At 34.8% G+C, this 21,834-nt stretch overlaps 1 protein-coding gene across 5 annotated transcripts in view; it reads right to left on the reverse strand.

The window, feature by feature from the left end:
- SLC39A10 (solute carrier family 39 member 10) overlaps positions 1-21,834 on the reverse strand; it is a 167,813-nt gene that overhangs the window by 39,621 nt on the left and 106,358 nt on the right. For all 5 annotated transcript variants that reach the window (XM_064373221.1, XM_012454046.2, XM_012454043.3 and 2 more), the window contains 2 exons: positions 20,272-21,290; positions 17,776-17,983 (listed from right to left, as the gene is read on the reverse strand). In XM_064373221.1, coding sequence (XP_064229291.1) covers positions 17,776-17,983; positions 20,272-21,279 — 1,216 coding nt within the window. In that variant the 5' untranslated portion in view covers positions 21,280-21,290. The remainder of the gene's footprint in view (positions 1-17,775; positions 17,984-20,271; positions 21,291-21,834) is intronic.

Here is a 21,834-nt window from a genome sequence, read left to right on the forward strand (position 1 = left end):
CTAAGCAAACTACACAGCTTCCGCACAGCAAAATAAACAGTCATTAGAGTGAATCGGCAACCAACAGAATGCGAAAAAATTTTTTTAATCTACCTATCTGACAAAGGCCTTATATCCGAAATCTACAAAGAACTAAAACAGATTTACAAGAAAAAAACAAGCCCATTCAAAAGTGTGCAAAGGATACGAACAGACACTTTTCAAAAGAAGACATATATGAGGCCAACAAGCATATGAAAAAATGCTCATCATCACTGGTCATTAGAGAAATGCAAATCAAAACTACAGTGAGACACCATCTCACGCCAGTTAGAATGGCAATCATTAAAAAATCTGGAGACAGCAGATGCTGGAGAGGATGAGGAGAAATAGGAACACTTTTACACTGTTGGGAGTGCAAATTAGTTCAACCATTGTGGAAGACAGTGTGGCGACTCCTCAAGGACCTAGAAACAGAAATTCGATTTGACCCAGCAATTCCATTACCAGGTATATACCCAAAGGATTATATATCATTCTATTATAAGTACACGTGCACATGAATGTTCACTACGGCACTGTTTACAATAGCAAAGACTTTGGAAGCAACCCAAATGCCCATCAATGACAGACTGGACAGGGAAAATGTGCCACATATACATCATGGAATACTATTCAGCCATAAAAAACGATGAGTTCATGTCCTTTGTAGGGACATGGATGAACCTGGAAACCATCATTCTCAGCAAACTGACACAAGAACAGAAAATCAAACCCTGCATGCTCTCACTCATAGGCGGGTGTTGAACAATGAGAACACATGGACACAGAGAGGGGAGCATCTCACAGTGGGGTCTGTTGGGGGGGAAACAGGGGAGGGATAGCAGGAAGTGGGGAGTTGGGGAGGGATAACATGGGGAGAAATGCCAGATATAGGTGATGGGGAGGAAGGCAGCAAACCACACTGCCATGTGTGTACCTATGCAACAATCTTACATGTTCTTCACATGTACCCCAAAACCTAAAATGCAATTAAAAAAAAAAAAAGAACTTCAAAATGTGCACTCAACTACTTGGAAAAATGAGTAATTCATACTCTAAGATACTCTAGGAGAAAAAATAAACTGTATATACTAATGTAAATACATGTGAATGGAGACTGCCAAAACTAGACAAGACCCCAAATACACAAGATATATAGAGTAAACACACTTGATAACCCTTCAAAATTATTAGAAATTTTTATTAATCAGAATTATTTTAGCCAAGAATGCACTAGAATTGTCACCAAAATTACCCAATAAAAATGTTTATCTTAATGGCTGAGGGGTCCTGGCTTATGCCCATAATCCAAGCAATTTGAACAGTCGAGGCAGGCAGACTGAGCTCAGGAGTTCAAGACCAGACTGGGCAATGTGGTAAAACCCCATCTCTACAAAAAACACAGGAATTAGCCAGGTGTGGTGGCATGTGCCTGTAGTCCAGCTTCCTCAGGAAGCTGAGGTGAGAGCATAGTGTAAGCCTGGGAGGCAGAGGTTGCAGTGAGCCAAGATTGTGCCACTGCATCCCAGCCTGGGTAACAAAGCTAGACCCTGTCTCACAGAAAAGAGTTCTTTTGTGGAATAGTGTTTTGATGAAAAGAAAAATTAAAATAATAAATAATCTCTGTATTACTTGGAACATTTTATCTCTTCAAAAATATTGTTCTATTTCTTTTAGAGGAAATATGTATAGTATGCTTGCTATATAAAATATTTTAAAGACTACCTTCAAAGATTTTTAACTGACTAAAAAAGACCTACATTCTAGGACTAAAATTGGTCCTATATCTTTTGATAACTTTGTTTTTGCATATAAAACATAGAGAGCACAACTGGAAATATTATCACATAATTGCTCCTTCAGATATACATTGCCTTGACTGACAGAGTTGAAAATTTTAAAAATATTTTCAAAGATGTCAATTATTCTGCCCCTTTAAAAAGAGAATTGTTCTCAATTCTTTGCTTATCAGTAGCTATTTGAACTGGCCACATACTAGCTATTGTCTTATTACACTGCTAGAAAAACTTTAATAATCTATACTAGCATTTCTCAAACTGAGCTCATTAGTTCTATGAGATAGAGGGTATTTCAAAGGGGAAGGAGGAGAAATTTAATAATCAAGTAAGTTTTGGTAATGCTGAATTACACAGGTTCCTTCAGCGCCTCTAACAGTTTAATAAGCAATGTGCATCTCTGAAAGGAGAATACAATATGCAGCATTTTCCCAAATTATCTGATCACAGAATCTATTAGCAAAGGAGAAGATCTTCAAAAAGTTCATGGAAAATGCATATTATAAAAAAATCGATTTTACTTGTGTCCTAAATGAAAAGGACCAACAATTAACAGCACAAACAATACTGAACACCACAGATATCTTAACTGGTTAAGCTAATACAATTCTGACAGAAAAATTAAAGTTGAACAAACTTTCCACTCAACTGGTGCCAAAGCTGCTGCACCCAGATCAGCTGTAGACCAGAGAAGAACTTTCCATGGAAATTTTAAACAAGTGGGAGCAGGATCCTGAAGTATCTCTTTGAAGAATTGAAGAAGGAAATGAAACATGACCTTACTAGTATGATCCTGTAATTAATGCCAATGAACTGTATACTTAAAAATGGTTAAAGGAGGAAGATTATGGGAAGACTATGGAGTAGGAAGCACCAGAAATCTGTATGCCCCCTAGACTATAAATGAATTGACAAAATCTGTCTGATGTTAATTGCTTTGCAACTCTGTAGTCTATTGAAGGCCTGCAACTTCTAGGGGAAAGCTCTATGGTAAAGTGTGGTTAATTTTGATCAGTTTCAGCTCTTAGCTTACTGGCAGCTATCCAACTGCAATCTTTAGTCCTTTGAAAGGAAGCTGTGCATGGTGTCCTGGATCAATCTACAGGACCCTACAATTATAGAAGCAAGAATAGACAAAATGGATTTTGCTCCCCAAATATTGAGGACGTGTACTCTGATTACTGATTCTGATCACAGAAGTACAGATGAAGAGACAGGTGGCCATGTTGCTGTACCTCTCCTCATTTTGCAAGTGTCTCTCCTAGCTACAGTGATTTCCAAGGGATTTAAAAGGCCAGCACCACTTTTTCTCCCTTCTTTTTTTCCCTTCTGGGAGTCAGACAACAAATATTGGAAAATTCAAAAATAACTGCATATTTGGAGAAAATTAGAAAAGAATCTGGCATGCCTAGGGAAAGGCACAGGCTCAGAAAGGACCTGTGAAAACAGGCTAGGTGTAGTAGCTCACACATGTAATCCTAGCATTTTGGGAAGCTGCAATGGGAGGATCTGAGCCCAGGAGTTTTAGACTAGCCTGGGCAACATGACAAAAACCCATCTGTACTAAAAATACAAAAACTAACTGGGCATAGCAGCATGTGCCTGTAGTTCCAGCTACTCTAGAGGTTGAGGCAGGAGGATCACCGGAGCCCAGAAGGTTGAGGCTGCAGTGAGCCGTGATGATGCCACTGCACTCCAGCCTGGGTGAAAAAGTGAGACCCTGTCTCAAAAAAAAAAAAAAAAAAAAAACCCAAAAAACTGTGAAAATCTTATGTTTATACCACAGAGAGAGCATAAGACAATAACCTTTTCCCCCCAAAATTAATAAGAAACAAAAACAATTTAACAAAAGAAATAGCAAACTCTGGGGAAGGGGACAAATCTGACTTCCAGAGTCCAGTTTTCAAAAAAATCAGAAAGCATACAAAGAAACAGAAAAGCAAGGCACAAAGGAAAAAAAATAAATCACAGAAACTCCCTGAGAAAGACCTACTGGCAGATCTATTAGACAATGACTTTTAAACAACTGTCCTAAGGATCCTAAAAAAAGTCAAAAGGAGATAATCTATAAACATATTGGAAATATCAATAAAGGATTAGAAAAACTAAAAATAAATCAAAAAGAAACTCTGGAACTGCAAAGTACAATAACAAAAATGAAAAATTCACTAGAGAGATTCAAAGGCAGATTTGAGCAGGCTGAAGTACCGGTGGACTTGAAAACAGGACAATGGAAATTATTGATTCTGAAGAAAAGAAAGAAAAAATATTGACTAAAAATGAACAGAGTCTATGGGACCTGGAGGGTACCACCAAGCAGACCAACATCCATATACACTGTAGAAGTCAAGTAAATGAAGCCGGGGGTGGGGGCAGCAAGAATATTTTAAGAAATAATGGCTAAAAATTTCCCAAATTTGATGAAGGACATCAACAGAAACGTCCAAGAAGCTAAATGAATTTCAGTAAGAGGAACTCAAAAGAGACCCACACCAAGACACATTATAATCAAACTCTTGAAAAACAGAGAATCTTGAAAACTGAAAGAGAAGCAACTTGTCACATAAAAGAAACTCTCAATAAAATTACAAGCAGATTTCTCTATAGAAACTTTGCGAGTCAGAAGGCAATAGGCTGGTATATTCTAAGTCCTAAAAGAAAAAACAAAATTGTCAACCAAGAATTTTATATCCTGCAAAACTGACATTCAAAAGTGAGGGAGAAACTAAGACATTCCCAAATAAACAAAAGCTAAAGGAGTTTGTTACCACTAGACCTGCCCTGTAAGAAATACTCGAGAGTCCTTCAAGAGGAAAGGACACTAAACAGTAACCTGAAAGGTGTGGAGATGAAGCTGTAAAGGAGCAGAATTTTTGTATGCTATTGAAGTTAAAATGATATAAAATTAGACTGTTTTAACTTTAGGCTGCTAAATGTAATCCCCATAATAACTATGAGAAAACAGCTATAATATATGCACAAAAGGAAATGAAAAAGGAATCTAACCATTTCACTGCCAAAAAAGTCAACTAAACACAATAGAAGGCATTAGCAGAAGAAATAAAGGACAAAAAAAGCCATAAGGCATATAGAAAAACAAACAGCAAAATGACAGAAGTCCTTCTTTATCAGTAATTATTTTAAATGTAAATGGATTAAACTCTCCAATCAATTGACAGAAATTGGCAGAATGAATAAAAACAATTCAACTTATATATGAGACTCACTTTATGTCAAAGACACAAACAGGTTGAACGTGCAAAGATGGAAAACAATATTCCATGAAAATAGTAACCAAAAGAAAGCAGGGGTGTTTATACTAATATCAAAGTAGACTTTTAAATCAAAAAAAGTTACAAGAAACAAGGAAGGACAGTGATAAAATAATTATAAATATTTATGTACCTAAAAATGGAGTATCAAAATATATGAAACAAAAACCGTCACAATTGAAGGGAGAAGTAACCAATTCTACCATAATAGTTGGAGACCTCAGTACTCTATTTTCAATAATGAATAAAATAAATATTTATGTACCTAAAAATGGAGTATCAAAATATATGAAACAAAAACCATCACAATTGAAGGGAGAAGTAACCAATTCTACCATAATAGTTGGAGACCTCAGTACTCTATTTTCAATAATGAATAAAATAGCCATCCAGCAGACAGGCGAGGAAACAGAGGACTTAACACAATAAACCAACTAATCTAATATACATATAAGGAACACTATCCAAAACAGCACCAGAAACATTCTTCAGTGCACATGGAACATTTTCCAGGATAGACCAAGTATTAGGTCACAAATTAAGTCTCAACAGATAAATATAATACAGAGTGTCCTTCTCCTACCATAATGGAATAGTTAGAAATCAACTACAAAGTAAAACTGGAAAATTCACAAATTTATAGAAATTAAACAACACATTATTAACAACTGGATCAAGGAAGAAATTATAAGGGACACTAGAAAATACTTATAAACAAATGAAAACAAAACCACAACCAAAACGTATGGGATACATCTAAAGCAGGGCTAAGGGGAAAAAAAAAGATACTTATTAACACTCACATGGAAAAATATGATCTCAAACCAAAAACTTAACATTATACTTAAGGGACTAGAAAAAAAAAAGAACAAGAACAAAGTAAGCCAAGACCAGCAGAAGAAAGAATATAATAAAGATTGGAGCAGAAGTAAATGAAATAGCAGAAACACAAAGAAAATCAATGAAGCCTACAGTTGATTCTTGGAAAAGATTAACAAAATTGACAAACCTTAAACTAGATTGACTAAGAAAAAGAGAAGATACAAATTACTAAATTCAGAAATAAAAGTGGGGATGTTACTACTGATTATAAAGAAATAAAAAGGATTATAATAGAATATGATGAAGAGCTGGAAACCGACAAACTGGATAACCTATATGAAATGAACAAATTCCTTGCAACACAAAACCTACCAAGACTAAATAATGAAAAAAACAGAAAATGTAAATAGACTATAACTGGTAAGATTGAATGAGAAATCAAAAATCTCTCAACAAAGGAAAGTCCTGGACCTGATAACTTCTACCTAACATTTAAAGGAGAACTAATACCAATCCTTCTCAAACTTCCCCCCCCCCAAAAAAAACCAAAAAAAACAAAGAGGAGGTAACACTTTCTAACTCATTCTATGAGGCCAGTATTACCCTGATACTAAAGGTATCAGAAAAAGACTCTACAAGAAATGAAAACTACAAACCAATATTCCTTATGAGCACAGATGTAAAAATTCTCAAAAGAAAAAAGCTCGTAAACAAAATCCAGCAGCATATTAAAAGGATTATACAATATACTAAGTGGGGTTTACTCCTGGAATGCAAGAAAAGTTCAACATACAAAAATTCATATATACCATATTAACAGAATAAAGAAAAAACCCACATAATCATCAAGAAGCAGAAAAAGCACATGACAAAAATCAATATCCTTTCATGATCAAAGACTCAACAAACTAGGAACAGAAAGAAACAACCTGACATAATAAAAGCCATATATGAAAAACTCACAGCAAACATCATATTCAATGGCGAAAGACAAAGCCTTTCATCTAAGATGAGGAACAAAGCAAAGATGCTTGCTTTCATCACTTCTATTCAACACAGTATTGGAAGTTCTAGCCAAACAATTAGGCAAAAAAAATTTAAAAACATCCAATTTGGAAAGGAATAAGTAAAATTACATCTGTTTGCAGTTGATTTGATCTTACATGTAGAAAATCCTAAAAATTCCACACAGGCACTTGATTTTTCAGGTCACCTGCTTGAACCTCTTCCAAGTGTACTCTAGTTTCTCTAATAAACTCTCACTTTGCTTAAAATAAATTCTCCACTGCTTTTAAAAACAACTTTTTGCCACACAAAAAATTATTAGAATGAGTTCAGCAAAATAGTGGGATACAAAGTTAACACACAAAAATCAGTTGCATTTTTATATATACTATCAATGAACAATCTGAAAAGGAAATTATGAAAACAGTGCCACTTACAATCGCATCAAAAAGAACAAAATAATTAACTAAGGAGATACAAGACTTGTACAATGAAAACTATAAAACATTCTGAATGGTGTGAGATGGCATCTCCTTGTGGTTTTGATTTGCATTTCTCTAATATGATGTTGAGCTTTTTTTCATAGGCTTGTTGGCTGCACATATGTCTTTTTTTTGAAAAGTGTTTATTCATGTCCTTTGCCCACTTTTTAATAGGGTTGTTTTTTCTTGTAAATTTGTTTAAATTCCTTGTAGATGCTGGATATTAGACCTTCGTCAGTTGCATAAGTTTGCAAAAATTTTCTCCCATTCCGTAGGTTGTTCGTTTACTCACGGACACGTAGAGGGAAACAACAGACACTGGGGCCTATTCCACGGTAGAGGTGGGGAGGGACAGCATCACGAAAAATAATTAATGGGCACTAGGAATACCTGGGTGACAAATCTGTACAACAAAATCCTATGACACAAGTTTACCTATATAACAAACCTGCACATGTAACCCTGAACTTAAAAGCTAAATTTTTAAAAAGAGTGAAAAAGAAAACTACAAAACATTGCTGAAAGAAATTAAAGAAGGCAAATAAATGAAAACATACCCCATGTTCATGGATTGGAAGCCTTAATACAGTCATCATTTGGTATCTGCAGAAATTAGTTCCAGTACCGCCCACCTCCCCAACCGCCCGGCAGATACCAAAACTGTGGATGCTCAAATGCCTTATGTAATATAGCATAATAATTGCATTTAATCTAGCACATCCTCTCTTATATTTTAAATCATTACTAAATTACAGTTGACCATTGACCAACATGGGTTTGAATTGCATGGATCCACTTAATGCATGGATTTTTTTCTGCTTCAGCCATTCCTGAGACAGTTAAGACCAATGGATACCTCCCTCTTCCTCCTCTTCCTCAGTCTACTCAACATGAAGATGATGAGAATGAAGACCTTTATCATGATTCACTTTCATTTAATGAATAGTTAACATGAGTAATGCATAGAAAATCCTTAAGATTCCACACAGGCACTTGATGTTTCAAGTCACCTGCTTGGCCCTCTTCCAAGTGTGCTCTACTTTCTCCAATAAACTGTGATTTTGCTTAAAATAAATTCTCTACTGTGTATCCTTACATTATAACTAATAATAAATCCTACATAAATTTCTTATGTGTTTTCTTAATATATATTATTTTCTCTAGCTTACTTTGTTCTAAGAATATACAGAATATAATAGATAAACTGTTGACATAAATTCCCCCATTTCTTTCTTTCACTCAATAAAACCCTACTTTACTCACTATTCAAAGCCCATCTGTGAGCCTAAATTTTCATGGCAGAGGAAAAACAAGAACCCTGTTTTTCGCTGAATTAAGGAAAAGTCTTGCAACAAAAGGACACAATCTCTTGGGAGCTCTATAGCCCCACCCACCACCTGATCCTCCCTATACAACCGGGGAGGATGCACTCTTGAAAGTGCCACACCCTGGCTGGAGACCAACCAACACAAAACCAGAGCACTAAACAAAAATACAACCAAGGACCTTCACAGAGTCCACTTCATTCCCCTGCTACCTCCACAAGAACAGGTGCTGGTATCCACAGCGGACAGACCTGAAGACAGATCACACCACAGGTATCTTTGCAGACACTCCCAGTACCAGCCTGGAGCCCAGTAGCTCCGCTGGATGGCTGGACCCAGAAGAGCAAAAACAATCCTGTAGTTCGGGTCTCCCCTAGGGAGAGGGGGAGAACACATCAAGGGAGCACCCAGTGGGACAAAATAATCTGAACAGCAGACCTTGAGTTTTGACTTTAATACTCCACCGACAGCACTAGACAAGTCATCAAGACAGAAAGTCAACAAAGAAACAATGAACTTAAACTATACCCTAAAACAAATGGATGTAACAGGTATTTACATTTTACCCAACAACTGCAGAATGTACATTCTATTCATCAGCACGTCAAACAATCTCCAAGATAGATGACAGGGCACAAAACAAGTCTCAGTAAATTTAAGGAAACAGAAATTATATCAAGTACTGTCTCAGACCACAATGGAATAAAATTGGAAATCAACTGCAAAAAGCACCCTTAAGGCCATCAAAATACAAGGAAATTAAATATCCTGCTCCTGAATGATCACTGTGTCAACCATGAAATCAAGATAGAATTTAAAAAATTATTTGAACTGAATGATAATAGTGATGCAACCTATCAAAACTTCCAGGATACAGCAAAAGCAGTGCTAAGAGAAAAGTTCATAGCATTAAATGCCTATTACATCAAAAAGTCTGAAAGAGCGCAAATACACAATCTAAGGTCACACCTCACAGAACTGGAGAGGCAAGAACAATCCAAACCCAAACCCAGCAGAAGAAAAGAAATAACGAAGACGAGAGTAGAAATAAATGAAATTGAAACAAACAAACACACACCAATACCAAACATAAATGAAACAAAGCCTGGTTTTTTGAAAAGATAAATAAAACTGATAGACCATTAGCAAGATTAACCAAGAAAAGAGAAGATCCAAATAAGCTCACTTAGAAATGAAGCAGGAGATATTACTGCTGATGCCACAGAAATACAAAAGATTATTCAAGGCTACTATGAACACCTTTATGCACATAAAGCAGAAAACCTAGAGCAGACAGATAAATTCCTGGAAATATACAACCCTCCTAGATTAAACCAGGAAAATATATAAATACACCAATAACAAGCAGCGAGACTGAAATGGCCAACAAAAAAAAGTCCAGGACTAGATGGATTCACAGCTGAATTCTATCAGACAGTCAAAGAATTGGTACCAATCCTACAGACACTATTCCTCAGGATAGAGAAGGAGGGAATCCTTCCTAAATCATTCTATGAAGCAAGTATCACCCTAATACCAAAACCAGGTAAGGACATAACAAGAAAATAAAACTACACACCAATATCCATGATGAACATAGATGCAAAAATCCTCAACAAAATACTAGTGAGCCAAATCCAATAGCTTATCAAAAAGGTAATCCACCATGATCAAGTAGGTTTCATACCAGGGATGCAGGAATGGTTTAACATCTACAAGTCAATAAATGTGATACAGCACATAAATAGAATGAAAAACAAAATCACACTATCATCTCACAATAGATGCAGAAAAAGCATTTGACAAAATCCATCATACTTTTATGATTAAAACCCTCAGCGATTTTGCTGAGAAGGGACATACTTTAAGGTAATAAAAGCCATCTATGACAAACCCACAGCTAATATTATACTAAATGGGGGAAAAGTTGAAAGCATTCCCAAGAACTGAAACAAGACAAGAACACCACTTTCACCACTTCTATTCAACACAGTACAGGAAGTCCTAGCCAGAGCAATCACAGAAGACAAGGGAATCAAGGGCACCCAAATTGGTAAAGAGGAAGTCAAACTGTCACTGTTGATATGATCATATACCTAGAAAACCCTAAAGACTCATCCAAAAAGCTCCCAGAACTAGTAAATGAATTCAGCAAAGTTTGAGGCTACAAAATTTATGTGCATAAATCAGTAGATTTGCTATCTACTAACAGCAACCAAGCTGAGAATCAAATCAAGAACTCAACCCCTTTTATGATAGCTACAAATAAAATAAAATAAAATAAAAAACTTATGAATATACCTAACCAAGTAGGTTAAAAACCTCTGTAAGGAAAACTATAAAACACTGCTGAAAGAAATCACAGATGACATAAACAAATGGAAACACATCCCATGCTCATGGATGGGTAGAATCAATTGTGAAACTGACCATACCGCCAAAAGCCATCTACAGATTCAATGCAATTCCCATCAAAACAGCATCATCATTCTTCACAGAACTAGAAAAAAAACTCTTAAAATTCATATGGAACCAAAAAAGAGCCTGCATAACAAATGCAAGACTAAGCAAAAAGAACAAATCTGGAGGCATTGCATTACCTGACTTCAAACTATCCTAGAAGGCCATAGTCACCAAAACAGCATGGTACTGGTATAAAGACAGTCACATAGACCAAGGGAACAAAACTGAGAACCCGGAAATAAAGCCAGTTACTTACAGCCAACTGATCTTCAACAAAGCCAACAATAACATAAAGTGGGGAAAGGACAGCCTATTCAACAAATGGTGCTGGGATAATTGGTAAGCTACATGTAGAAGAATAAAACTGGGTCCTCTGCTCTCACCTTATACAAAAATCAACTCAAGATGGAGCAAAGACTTAAATCTAAGACTTTAAATCATAACATTGGAACACTGGAAACACCCTTCAAGACACTGGCTTACACAAAGACTTCATGCCAAGAACCTAAAAGCAAACGCAACAAAAACAAAGAAAACAGATGGGACTAATTAAACTAAAAAGCTTCACAGAGGAAGAAATAATCAGCAGAGTTAACAGACAACCCACAGAGCGGGAGAAAATCTTCACAATCTATACATCCGACAAAGGACTAATATCCAGAATCTACAAAGAACTCAAACAAATCAGCAAGAAAAAAAAAATTCCACCTAAAAGTGGCTCAGGACATGAATAGACCATTCTCAAAAGAATATATACAAATGGCCAAGAAGCATATGGAAAAATACTCAACAACACTAACTACCAGGGAAATGCAAATCAAAACCGTAATATGATACCTCCTCACTCCTGCAAGAATGGCCATATTCAAAAAAACAAAAAATAATAGATATTGGTATGGATGTGGTGAAAAGGGAACACTTTTATACTGTGGATGGGAATGTAAACGAGTACAACAACTATGGAAAAACAGTGTGAAGATTACTTAAAGAACTAAAAGTAGATCTACTATTTGATCCAGCAATCCCTGACTAGGTATCTACTCAAAAGGTAAGAAGTCATTATATGACAAAAATACTTGCACACACGTTTATAGCAGCACAATTTGCAGTTCCAAAAACATGGAACCAGCCCAAATGCCCATCAACCAACGAGTGGATAGAGAAAATGTGTGTTTATACACACACACACACACACACACACACACACACACACACACACACACCATGGAATACTACGCAGCCATAAAAATGAGTAAAACAATGGCATTTGCAGAAACCTGGATGGAATTGGAGACCATTATTCTAAGTGAAGTAACTGGGGAATGAACACCAAACATCATATGTTCTCACTCATAATTGGGAGCTAAGCTTTGAGGATACACCATTGTCACTTACTCCTGTCAATCCCAAATAAGGAGTAAAGAGCTAGATTTCCCTTTTCAGATAAATCAGAAATTTTCCAGATATTTTCTATAGATTGCAACTATTCCTGGACAACTATTTCATTAGGAAAACAGTCCTACTATTCTCCTAAGTATACAACATTATAAACATGTTTTCTTATATTATTACTTTTAAAAAATCTTCAGCTTTCTAAAAGCACTACAAATTCAAATGATAGTTCATTCTTCTAACGTGGAATCTTCAAGGAATAACAATCCTTTTGACCTATGAGCAGAAATGTGAAGTTGTTTTGAACTTACTATACTTAAATTACTTTCCCATGTTATTTAAATACTTTATTTGTAAAATTTATAATATTTAAATTTAAGCTTATATAAACTCTATCCTAATTTCCTACATGTAGAAAAACAAGCAATGATGGTAAATAAATTTGTTTTGATTTCTAACCAAATTGTTGTGCTTTTTTAATCACAATTTGGTATAAAGCAAAAACAAAACAAATAAAAGACACTTTTAAAATCTTATATAAAACAATATACAAACTATTAAATACCACTGGTAAATGTTTTATTTGTACCCAAGATACCATATGCAATAAAAAAGCGCCAAATGTCTGAAACAAGCTTCACTTATTCTGCAAATTAGGTTGCTTAAAACACAAAAGGTCTTCAAGCTTAGTTATTCACCAACTCCCTTTCTCATTATCTAGAGAGAAAATGCATTCTTTTAAAAAGAAGCACTCATCTGTGGAAACTTTCTAATTAACTTGGTTCAAAGCATGTGCAAGATGGCAGTTTTCTACACTGCTTCAGCATTTTAATTGACAGAAAATGCTTAGCAGCCTATTCACAACCCCCCTTGGTAATTAAGCTAGGGTCAACTCTATGACTAAATGAGCCAATCTTGTGAAACAAACGATTTCTACCATACACAGTATATAGCATATTAGGTTTACAGCAGTCTTTGAACAAAGTTAATGAGGTAGTAGCTGTGCCACTATGGGAGATTTATATAGAACAAGTTAACCTTTCTTAATGGTGCAGTAGTCATTAAAACTAATTACTAGCAGGGCATTATCTCTAACAATTATTAACATCTATCAGCACATAATTAATTCAAGCTGCATTTCTGACAATGCTAATAACCACCTGCAAACAACTAATCAATATTCACTATTAGTAACATATTTGTTTTCAAAGCAAGTACAATTTCCTCTAAGGCTTTTCATATTGAATAAGCTGTAGCTTTCAATATTACTATAGTCAAGCATCTGTCAACAGCTTCATTACAATATATTGATTATGGCACTATTACAGACAATTCTAATTAAAAGTTATAATCCACAGGTAACATAACAACAAAGAACAAGAATCTTTTAGAAGCCTTCAAAATAAGGAAAAAGCTATCAGTTTTAACTTTAAATCAAACAATCTTGTCAGTCTCCATTTTTCTCTGTAAGGAACAAATAAATGTATTTTATTTTTAATTAAGTTTAATCTCAGACCTAGCTTCCCCTTTCTCCTGCCACAGTGAGAATTTGCAGGCACCTCAGAGGGACTAGGCCACCCAGGGCGCTCATTCATCCAAGATTAATAAACATGAAGCCAAGAAAGAGGACTAATTTATCTATTCAAAGATCAGAATTCAGATCTAGTTCAAAGACTCACTTTCTCTGCCTTTACTGATCTTATCAGACAACCTCATTTGTTTACCAAGAAGATCAGTTTTGAATTTTTTAAAATTACCTTATCTATACTTACAACAATACTTGCAAGTCCGTCAAATTACTACTAAAATTAATTCTATAAAACTTTCCTCATTTCTCTGCCACTTATATTCTAGCAAAGCACTCTCTAAAACCTTTTCAGGAGGAAACAGTAGAGTAGGAAGTATAAGAATTACAGCACAGTGGTTATGATTATATGCTGTAGAAGGAGAATACTATAGTTCATAGCATGGCTCTGCCACCTGGCAGTTGTGTAACCTTGGGCAAGTTACCTGACTTACTCTCTAAGCCTCCTTTTCCTCACCAAATGAAAGTAAACAAAAGTGCCTGCATCATGGATTTAATAAATTAAATGAAACACCCTTATAAAAATGTTTAGTACAGCACATGGTGAGGTCCCAATAAACATAGGTTATTATGGTTAATTTATCTAAAATTATTTTCCTATTGCACAGATATTAACCAGAAACAGAAATATAGGTGCCTAGAAGACTTTACTTTTTATGTAATATTTTCTTTTACTTGTATCTCTATCTCAAATAAGATACTTATCTACCTTATTCCTATGCTATGAAATGTTTTAAAATTCTGTCCTTTCTTGGCTAGGCGTGGTGGCTCACACCTGTAATCCCAGCACTTTGGGAGGCCGAAGTGGGTGGATCACAAGGTCAAGAGATCAAGACCATCCTGGCCAACATGGTGAAACTGCATCTCTACTAATAATACAAAAATTAGCTGGGCGTGGTGGCACACGACTGTAGTCCCAGCTACTTGCGAGGCTGAGGCAGGAGAATCGCCTGAAGCTGGGAGGTGGAGGTTGCAGTGAGCTGGGATTGCGCCACTGCACTACAGCCTAGAGACAGAGCAAGACTCCATCTCAAAAAAAAAAAAAAAAATTATGTCCTCTCAATCCTTTATCATGCAAGTCCATATTCATACATATCATTTTGCTCATTTTAATTACTATCCTCTAAAGCCACTCTATCTTGGGCATTTCAACCACAACTGTGTTCACAGTAATTCCATCATAGTTTTTCATTACTTTCTGGTTAAAAAAAAAAGTTCATGAAAATCCAACTAATTTTGAGAACATTCATTATCAAAGTATACCAGGCTAACTGATATATTCATATAATGATCTTCAAAGACACATTTCAACAAGCGTCTTTCCTGGATTATAACTGAACACTTATAGGCTAATATTAAGCAACTGTATTCATTCAATCAACATAAGTGCTTAAAAGGTTTAGTCACTGTATTTAAGCAACTAAAGTCCAATAAAACAGATTAATTCAATTGTTAAGATCCTCCAAGATCTATACTGTGAGGGAGACATCTAAAGGTGTCAAGGAAGGGAACATAATTTAGCCCATAATTTAGTCTAGGATGGCCACTAAGTCTACCTAGAGGGGTCAATACTTGATCTGAATCTTTGAGGAATCATAGTCATCAGTCAGGCACAGGCGTTTAGAATGTGAAAGGGGAGAGGGATGGGAGAAAAATGGTACAATCTATTATTAGTAGTTTATTATGGTTAGAACTGAGAAAAGAGGAGAGAAATAAATGACGAGGGGTAAGAATGTCAAGGTAGGCAGGGAGGATCATATTACGAAAAAGTCTTGTGGCCCAGGTAAAGGACTCTAAACAATATAGCATGATGCAATGCATGAGAAAAAAAATATAACTAGCACATCACATCATAATCCATGTTCCAGGGATATAAAACCAATTATTAGTGATACAATACAAAGTATTTAATAGCATAAAGATAGATGAGAAAAATCACAAAGGTGATACCATAACTAACTAAACCTGGAAGACAATGTCATAGGGATTACATACTCAGAGGTTTTATCAGACAGACCTCAGGGTTTGTGGGCTCTGTCAGCTTCCTTATCTTGATTTTAGAAACAAGAATTATATAATACCTCCCTCACAGGATTACTGCTAAAATTTAGTGGAGAAAAAAACGCATGGAAAACAGCACATAAGACAGCAAAATGGGGCCGGGCGCAGTGGCTGACGCCTGTAATCCCAGCACTTTGGGAGGGCGAGGCGGGCGGATCACGAGATCAAGAGACGGAGACCATCATGGCCAACATGGTGAAACCTGTCTCTACTAAAAATACAAAAAATTAGCCGGGTATGGTGGTACGTGCCTGCAGTCCCAGCTACTTGGGAGGCTGAGGCAGGAGAATTGCTTGAAACCGGAAAACGGAAGTTGCAGTGAGCCAGGATCGCACCATTGCACTCCAGCCTGGTGATAGAGTGAGACTCTGTCTCAAAATAATAAATAAATAAATAAATCCAAAATGGTTACAGGATTGAATCCCAGTAATACCACTTATTAGCTCTGAGACATTAGAAGAGTAACTGGGAAAGCTCATAAGAGTGTTGTGAGGAGTAAATGAATTCAGTTTAGAACAGTGTCCGCAATATGTGTTTAAGTAAATAAGATTAACAAAATACATGTATTAATGAAATGTTAGCTACCACTATAAAGAAAAATTCTATGTCAGAGAATCTCTTTGCATTTTAGAAAGATAAATCTAGTTTAAGTGCTAAGGATGTCTTGCAAGGGAACAAGAACACAGGCAGGGAAGGTTATGAAGTTATTTCAACAATCCAATCACCAAGAAAATCCGCAACTGTTATGACAGAGTGAATGGAGTTGGAAGATGCTGAAGAGATAGATTTAATTGGACTTCATACCTGATTATAGAATCAGGAAACAAGGGAAAAGGAAAAAAAAGAAAAAAAAAGTCAAAGAGTTCCAGATTTTATCAAAAGAATGATATTTAATGGTATTTGAGATTTGTTACGGGGTATAAATTTGTGTGGAGTACAAGTTTTGAAATATTAAGTGGGAAGTACCTGTGAACATCAAGGTGGAGCCAAGTGGGTATGATGAAAAAAGAGCCTAAGAGAAATTTAAAAATAGTTTTGGTTTTACCCTAGTTGAAGCTCTCTAGAAATACCCATAATAAAGTTCATGTGCCAAGTTTATTAGGCATTTCTCAGACATTCCTGGAGTTTAAACACAGTAGCTTCCCTTTTTATGTCTTTAAAATTTTAATCATCATTGCTTTTCAATAAAGGTGCCCTGATAAATGTTAAATAATTAGAAGACCAAATAACTTTATTTAGGAGTCCTATTATTTATTTTTGCTCATCAAAAATAATTCACTTATCACAAACCTGTATTTCCTTTTTAATCTAGTTTTCTGTCCATAGCAAAATATCCCTTTGTAATATGCCAGAAGAGATAAATAAAAAGTACTGTGCTTCCTGTCTTCCCCCAGTTTCTTTTAAACATGCATATCTAAACCTGATCAAAATATATTTAAAGTCTGACACAAAAATAAAGCCAATAATTTAAGATTATTTTCTAATTCAACTATAGCTTAAAAAGTAAGTACAGGTACTATTTTAAGGAGAAAAGCTTAAAATCTCTCTTACCTGATGCCCCTATATTTGCCTTATCTTCAGGAACCAGATTTTTATCCTTATTTATATCTTCAACTAAAAGTTTGTCAAAATGTTCAATACAAAGTCTGCTGTCGATTTGATATAACAACGCAGGGCAAAGGTATGTAAATAAATCAGTTGAGATGGGAGAGTTGGCACCATGACCATAGTATTTTAATAACTGAGTGACGTTCAAACACTGCAAGGAAAGTGATAAAACAAATTAAGTAAGAGTGTCTTTAAGGATATTATGCAGAAAAATAAATTACTGCCTAATAAAAAATACTCCAAAAATTAATTGCAAATAATCTGAAAAACATAGGTATTTATTACAAATAAAACTTTTTAATAAGAAATTATAATAGAGATATACTCAACTATATTACCCAAAACTTTTCATGGACTTTAATAATTTTTCTACTCCAACACCTGAAAGATAATGACTTTCTGTCATGGATAAGGATGATTCACAACTATATCCCCAAGATTCTCATGGGATGACGAGAAAAATCATTTCCCTATCAAACTGCAATCATCGGTGACTCAAGATCCTTATCTGTGAAACAGATTAAATAGATTTAGAATACTTTATTGGCTTATATTAAAATACACCATAATATAGACATTTTCATTGCCAAATGCACTCCAAAAGCATATTGTTTCAGAAAATTCTAGCCCAATGTCAGCTGTTAGGAACAAAACTGGAAGATAAAACTAAAGGCAGCTTCATCCACTGGCACTTTAAAAAAAAAAAAAGCTTGAAACTGATGAAAGAGGAGAAAGCAAAAATAATAGAAAACAAAACAAAGCAGAAAACAAATAGCAAACAACTTTGGATCCATCATATGGTAAAAACAAGTAACTAAAATTAAGGCAAAAGAGATTGGCACTGTCCCTTTTTCACATATATCCACTCTGGTTGCATGCTTATTACTGACTTGCTACCTCATTACATGGTTTTATCTATGCACAAAAAAAAACCATCAAAAACTAAAATCAAAACCTATAAACACACGAAAATGATTCTTATTTTTTTTTTGCACCACTTACTTGCTTTTTATCTTTTTAGATCTTAATTACCATGAGATACTACCCTATTAAAAGTATTGAACATTTCAGAATCATGAGATTCCCGGTATACATCAGAACTATCAGAATACCAACAAGTCTAATGATACAAACGTCATGGATGTGATACAAAGAGGAAATGAACAATAAGATCTTGCAATTATCAACAAAATATTCTGGGATATTATTCTAAGTCATAATAATTAATTATCCTAAGTCATAATAATTAATGCACTGTAATCCCAGCATTTTGGGACATTAAGGCTAAAGAATTGCTTGAGGCCAAGAGTTTGAGACCAGTCTGGGCAATATAGTGAGACTCCATCTCTTCAAAAAATAAATTTTTGAAAATAATAATGAATGCATACTTTAAAACCATACTAAAATTTTAATATATGTTATTTTAAAATCAGTATTTATAACTGCTAAAAACCAAATAGCTGATGATTTATCTAGGGAAGAAACATAAAAGATATTTACCTAGATATAAAACATATCTCAATGATAGTGACAGAAAATGATGCAGTCATTTTCCAGTTGATGGTGCTACTTTCTGTACATATGAACAACAAATTCAACATTTTTTTCTAAACTTTAATAAGAATGCTAAAAATATAATAAACAAGGAATCAACATCCCTTTAATGAAACTAAAATGAATGTGCTAAGGTGAATAGTTAAAAAGATAATCAAGAAGGAGCCAATCAAATGTGTTAAGTACCCAACAGTATGAAAATTTTAAAGGAAAACAGGACATCTCATTACTGTTAGTTTCTTATTATTATATCTTTTTATATTCATCCTAAGTCTGTGAAAGGCCTGAGAAAAAAACAATTATCATAAGTAGGCCTTATCATAAAGTGACACAGAGAAAACAAGCTAACCATATGTGCAAAATACCTGACTTTGCAGCTAGATCAATGACTTGCAACCACTCAATAGTTAATTCAATAAATTAATAATTTATGAACTAGAAACTAGTTACTTCCCAAGAGGACAAGTTGAACAACAATAAAAACAAATTTTAATTTTCAAATACCTAGAATGCGGCTAACAATAACAGTAAATGACTAGTTTGGAGAGTCAAATAATTCATAAGGAATACATTTTCTAACAACATTACAACACTTAGTCTTCAGATGTGTACTACAAAAAAAAAATTTCTTAACGATACATTTAGATTTGAGGAGACCAAATTTGAAAACAAATACAAGTGAAAATTCAAATCTTAAAAATCTTTATACTGATTTTGATTCCTTAATGTATTTTGTTCAGGAACATTACCTGATGTTTCATAGGTACACATATGGAAATAAGGTTAAATATGGTTAATACTCCCCTGTTATTTACTCTGTCTTTAAAATGTACCACAATTATCTAAGAATTAAGAAGCAGCTATCAGACATCTTTTTATACTCACTTCATGATGATGGTCATCTTCATTAAGATCTTTTCTCAAAGAAATTATTCCATTATTTTTAACATGTGGTGCTTCTCTCTTTCTAGTATGTCGAAGTTCACCTTCATTATCAGGATCAAGATCTTGGTGTCCATGACCAGGATCATGACCATTACGTTCTGGAAGATGTACATGAGAATGACCTGGGTTATGTGCACGATCAGGTTTGTGGACCCGATTATGCTCATACTGTTCACCCTGATCATGGTTAGGGGGAAAACCTGGTGTAATAACCTCAGAATTTTCATTACTTTTCCTCCCTTTTTTCTTCCTCTTTCCTTTTGGCAGTTTAACATCAGATTGTTCCTGGGTTTTATTGGTCTCTGTTGAAGGTTCATGGCTAGGCTCCCCACGTTCACTGGGAGTAATGGAATCATTATGAAAATGGTGAGTATTGTTATGATCAAGATGATGATGCAAACGATGGTGATGACGTACGTGGTGATTATGGTCATGCATATGTTTATCATCAGATTTTACAGATACTTCAATTGTCTCTTTCTCTGGATCACATTTATGGTTTCTTTTTGTTGATACACTGGTCACAGTTTGATTTTCTGAATTTAAATGATTATGGGAATGCTGGTGGTTATGTGAGTGAAAATGCTTTCCCTCTTGAACTGCCAAAATATCTAAGTGAGAAACATGATCGTGGCCAAGATCCTCATGACTAATCTCAACTACTTTTCTCTCTCCAAGGCCCAAGTTTGTTAAAAGTTTCTCCAAACCAAAAAAGGATAATCTTCCATTTTCACCATAACGCTCAAAAAGTTTTTCAATATAGTATTTTTTTTCATTTTCAGCAGCTTGCTTTGAAAATTTGCTTGGCTCCAATTCTGTCATTCCACGATGCTGTCTGTGAAGCGCCTCAGGGCCATGGTCATGTTCTTCATGGCAATGGTTGCAATGATGAAAAATAAATGTCAGCAAACAAATGAGGCAAAATTTTGTGTGCATATGTACCTTCATTTCTATTTTTCCTAAAGAGATTTAAAGAGAGAGACAAGTATTAGTTTCTATCTAGACACATTCAAAATTATCACAAATTCTCTAGAAGTTGCCAATCCACTAAAAAAAGTTTTACTCCATTTCCTTCATGATAAAATATATTAACAATAAGAGAAAAGTGAAACTGTCATTATTCACAAATGGTAGAATTATGCATCATGTCTTAAAGAACTTTAAGAATTAATAAGTTAGTTTAGGACAATTACTGAATATAAGGACAATAACAAATTATATTTCTATAGACCAGCAATAATTAGAAAATAAAAGTCAAAAATAGTAACATTTATAGTAGCAAATAGCTAGGAATATATCTACCAAAAGACATACAAGAACTTTACATAGAAAAGGATCACATATTATTGAGAGAAATAAAAGACCTAAATAAATGGATGGTCATATCATGTTATGATTGGATAAGCCATGTATCCAATATAACTCCAGTCAAAATCTCAGGAATTATTTTGTGAAAACTGATTAACTGTTTTAAATATTTATGTGGAAACAGAAAGGGCCAAG

The sequence above is a fragment of the Aotus nancymaae genome, unplaced genomic scaffold (genome assembly GCF_030222135.1).
Source record: "Aotus nancymaae isolate 86718 unplaced genomic scaffold, 86718_ANA_hifiasm-v0.15.2.pri h1tg000008l, whole genome shotgun sequence".
NCBI classification, from domain to species: Eukaryota; Metazoa; Chordata; class Mammalia; order Primates; family Aotidae; genus Aotus; species Aotus nancymaae.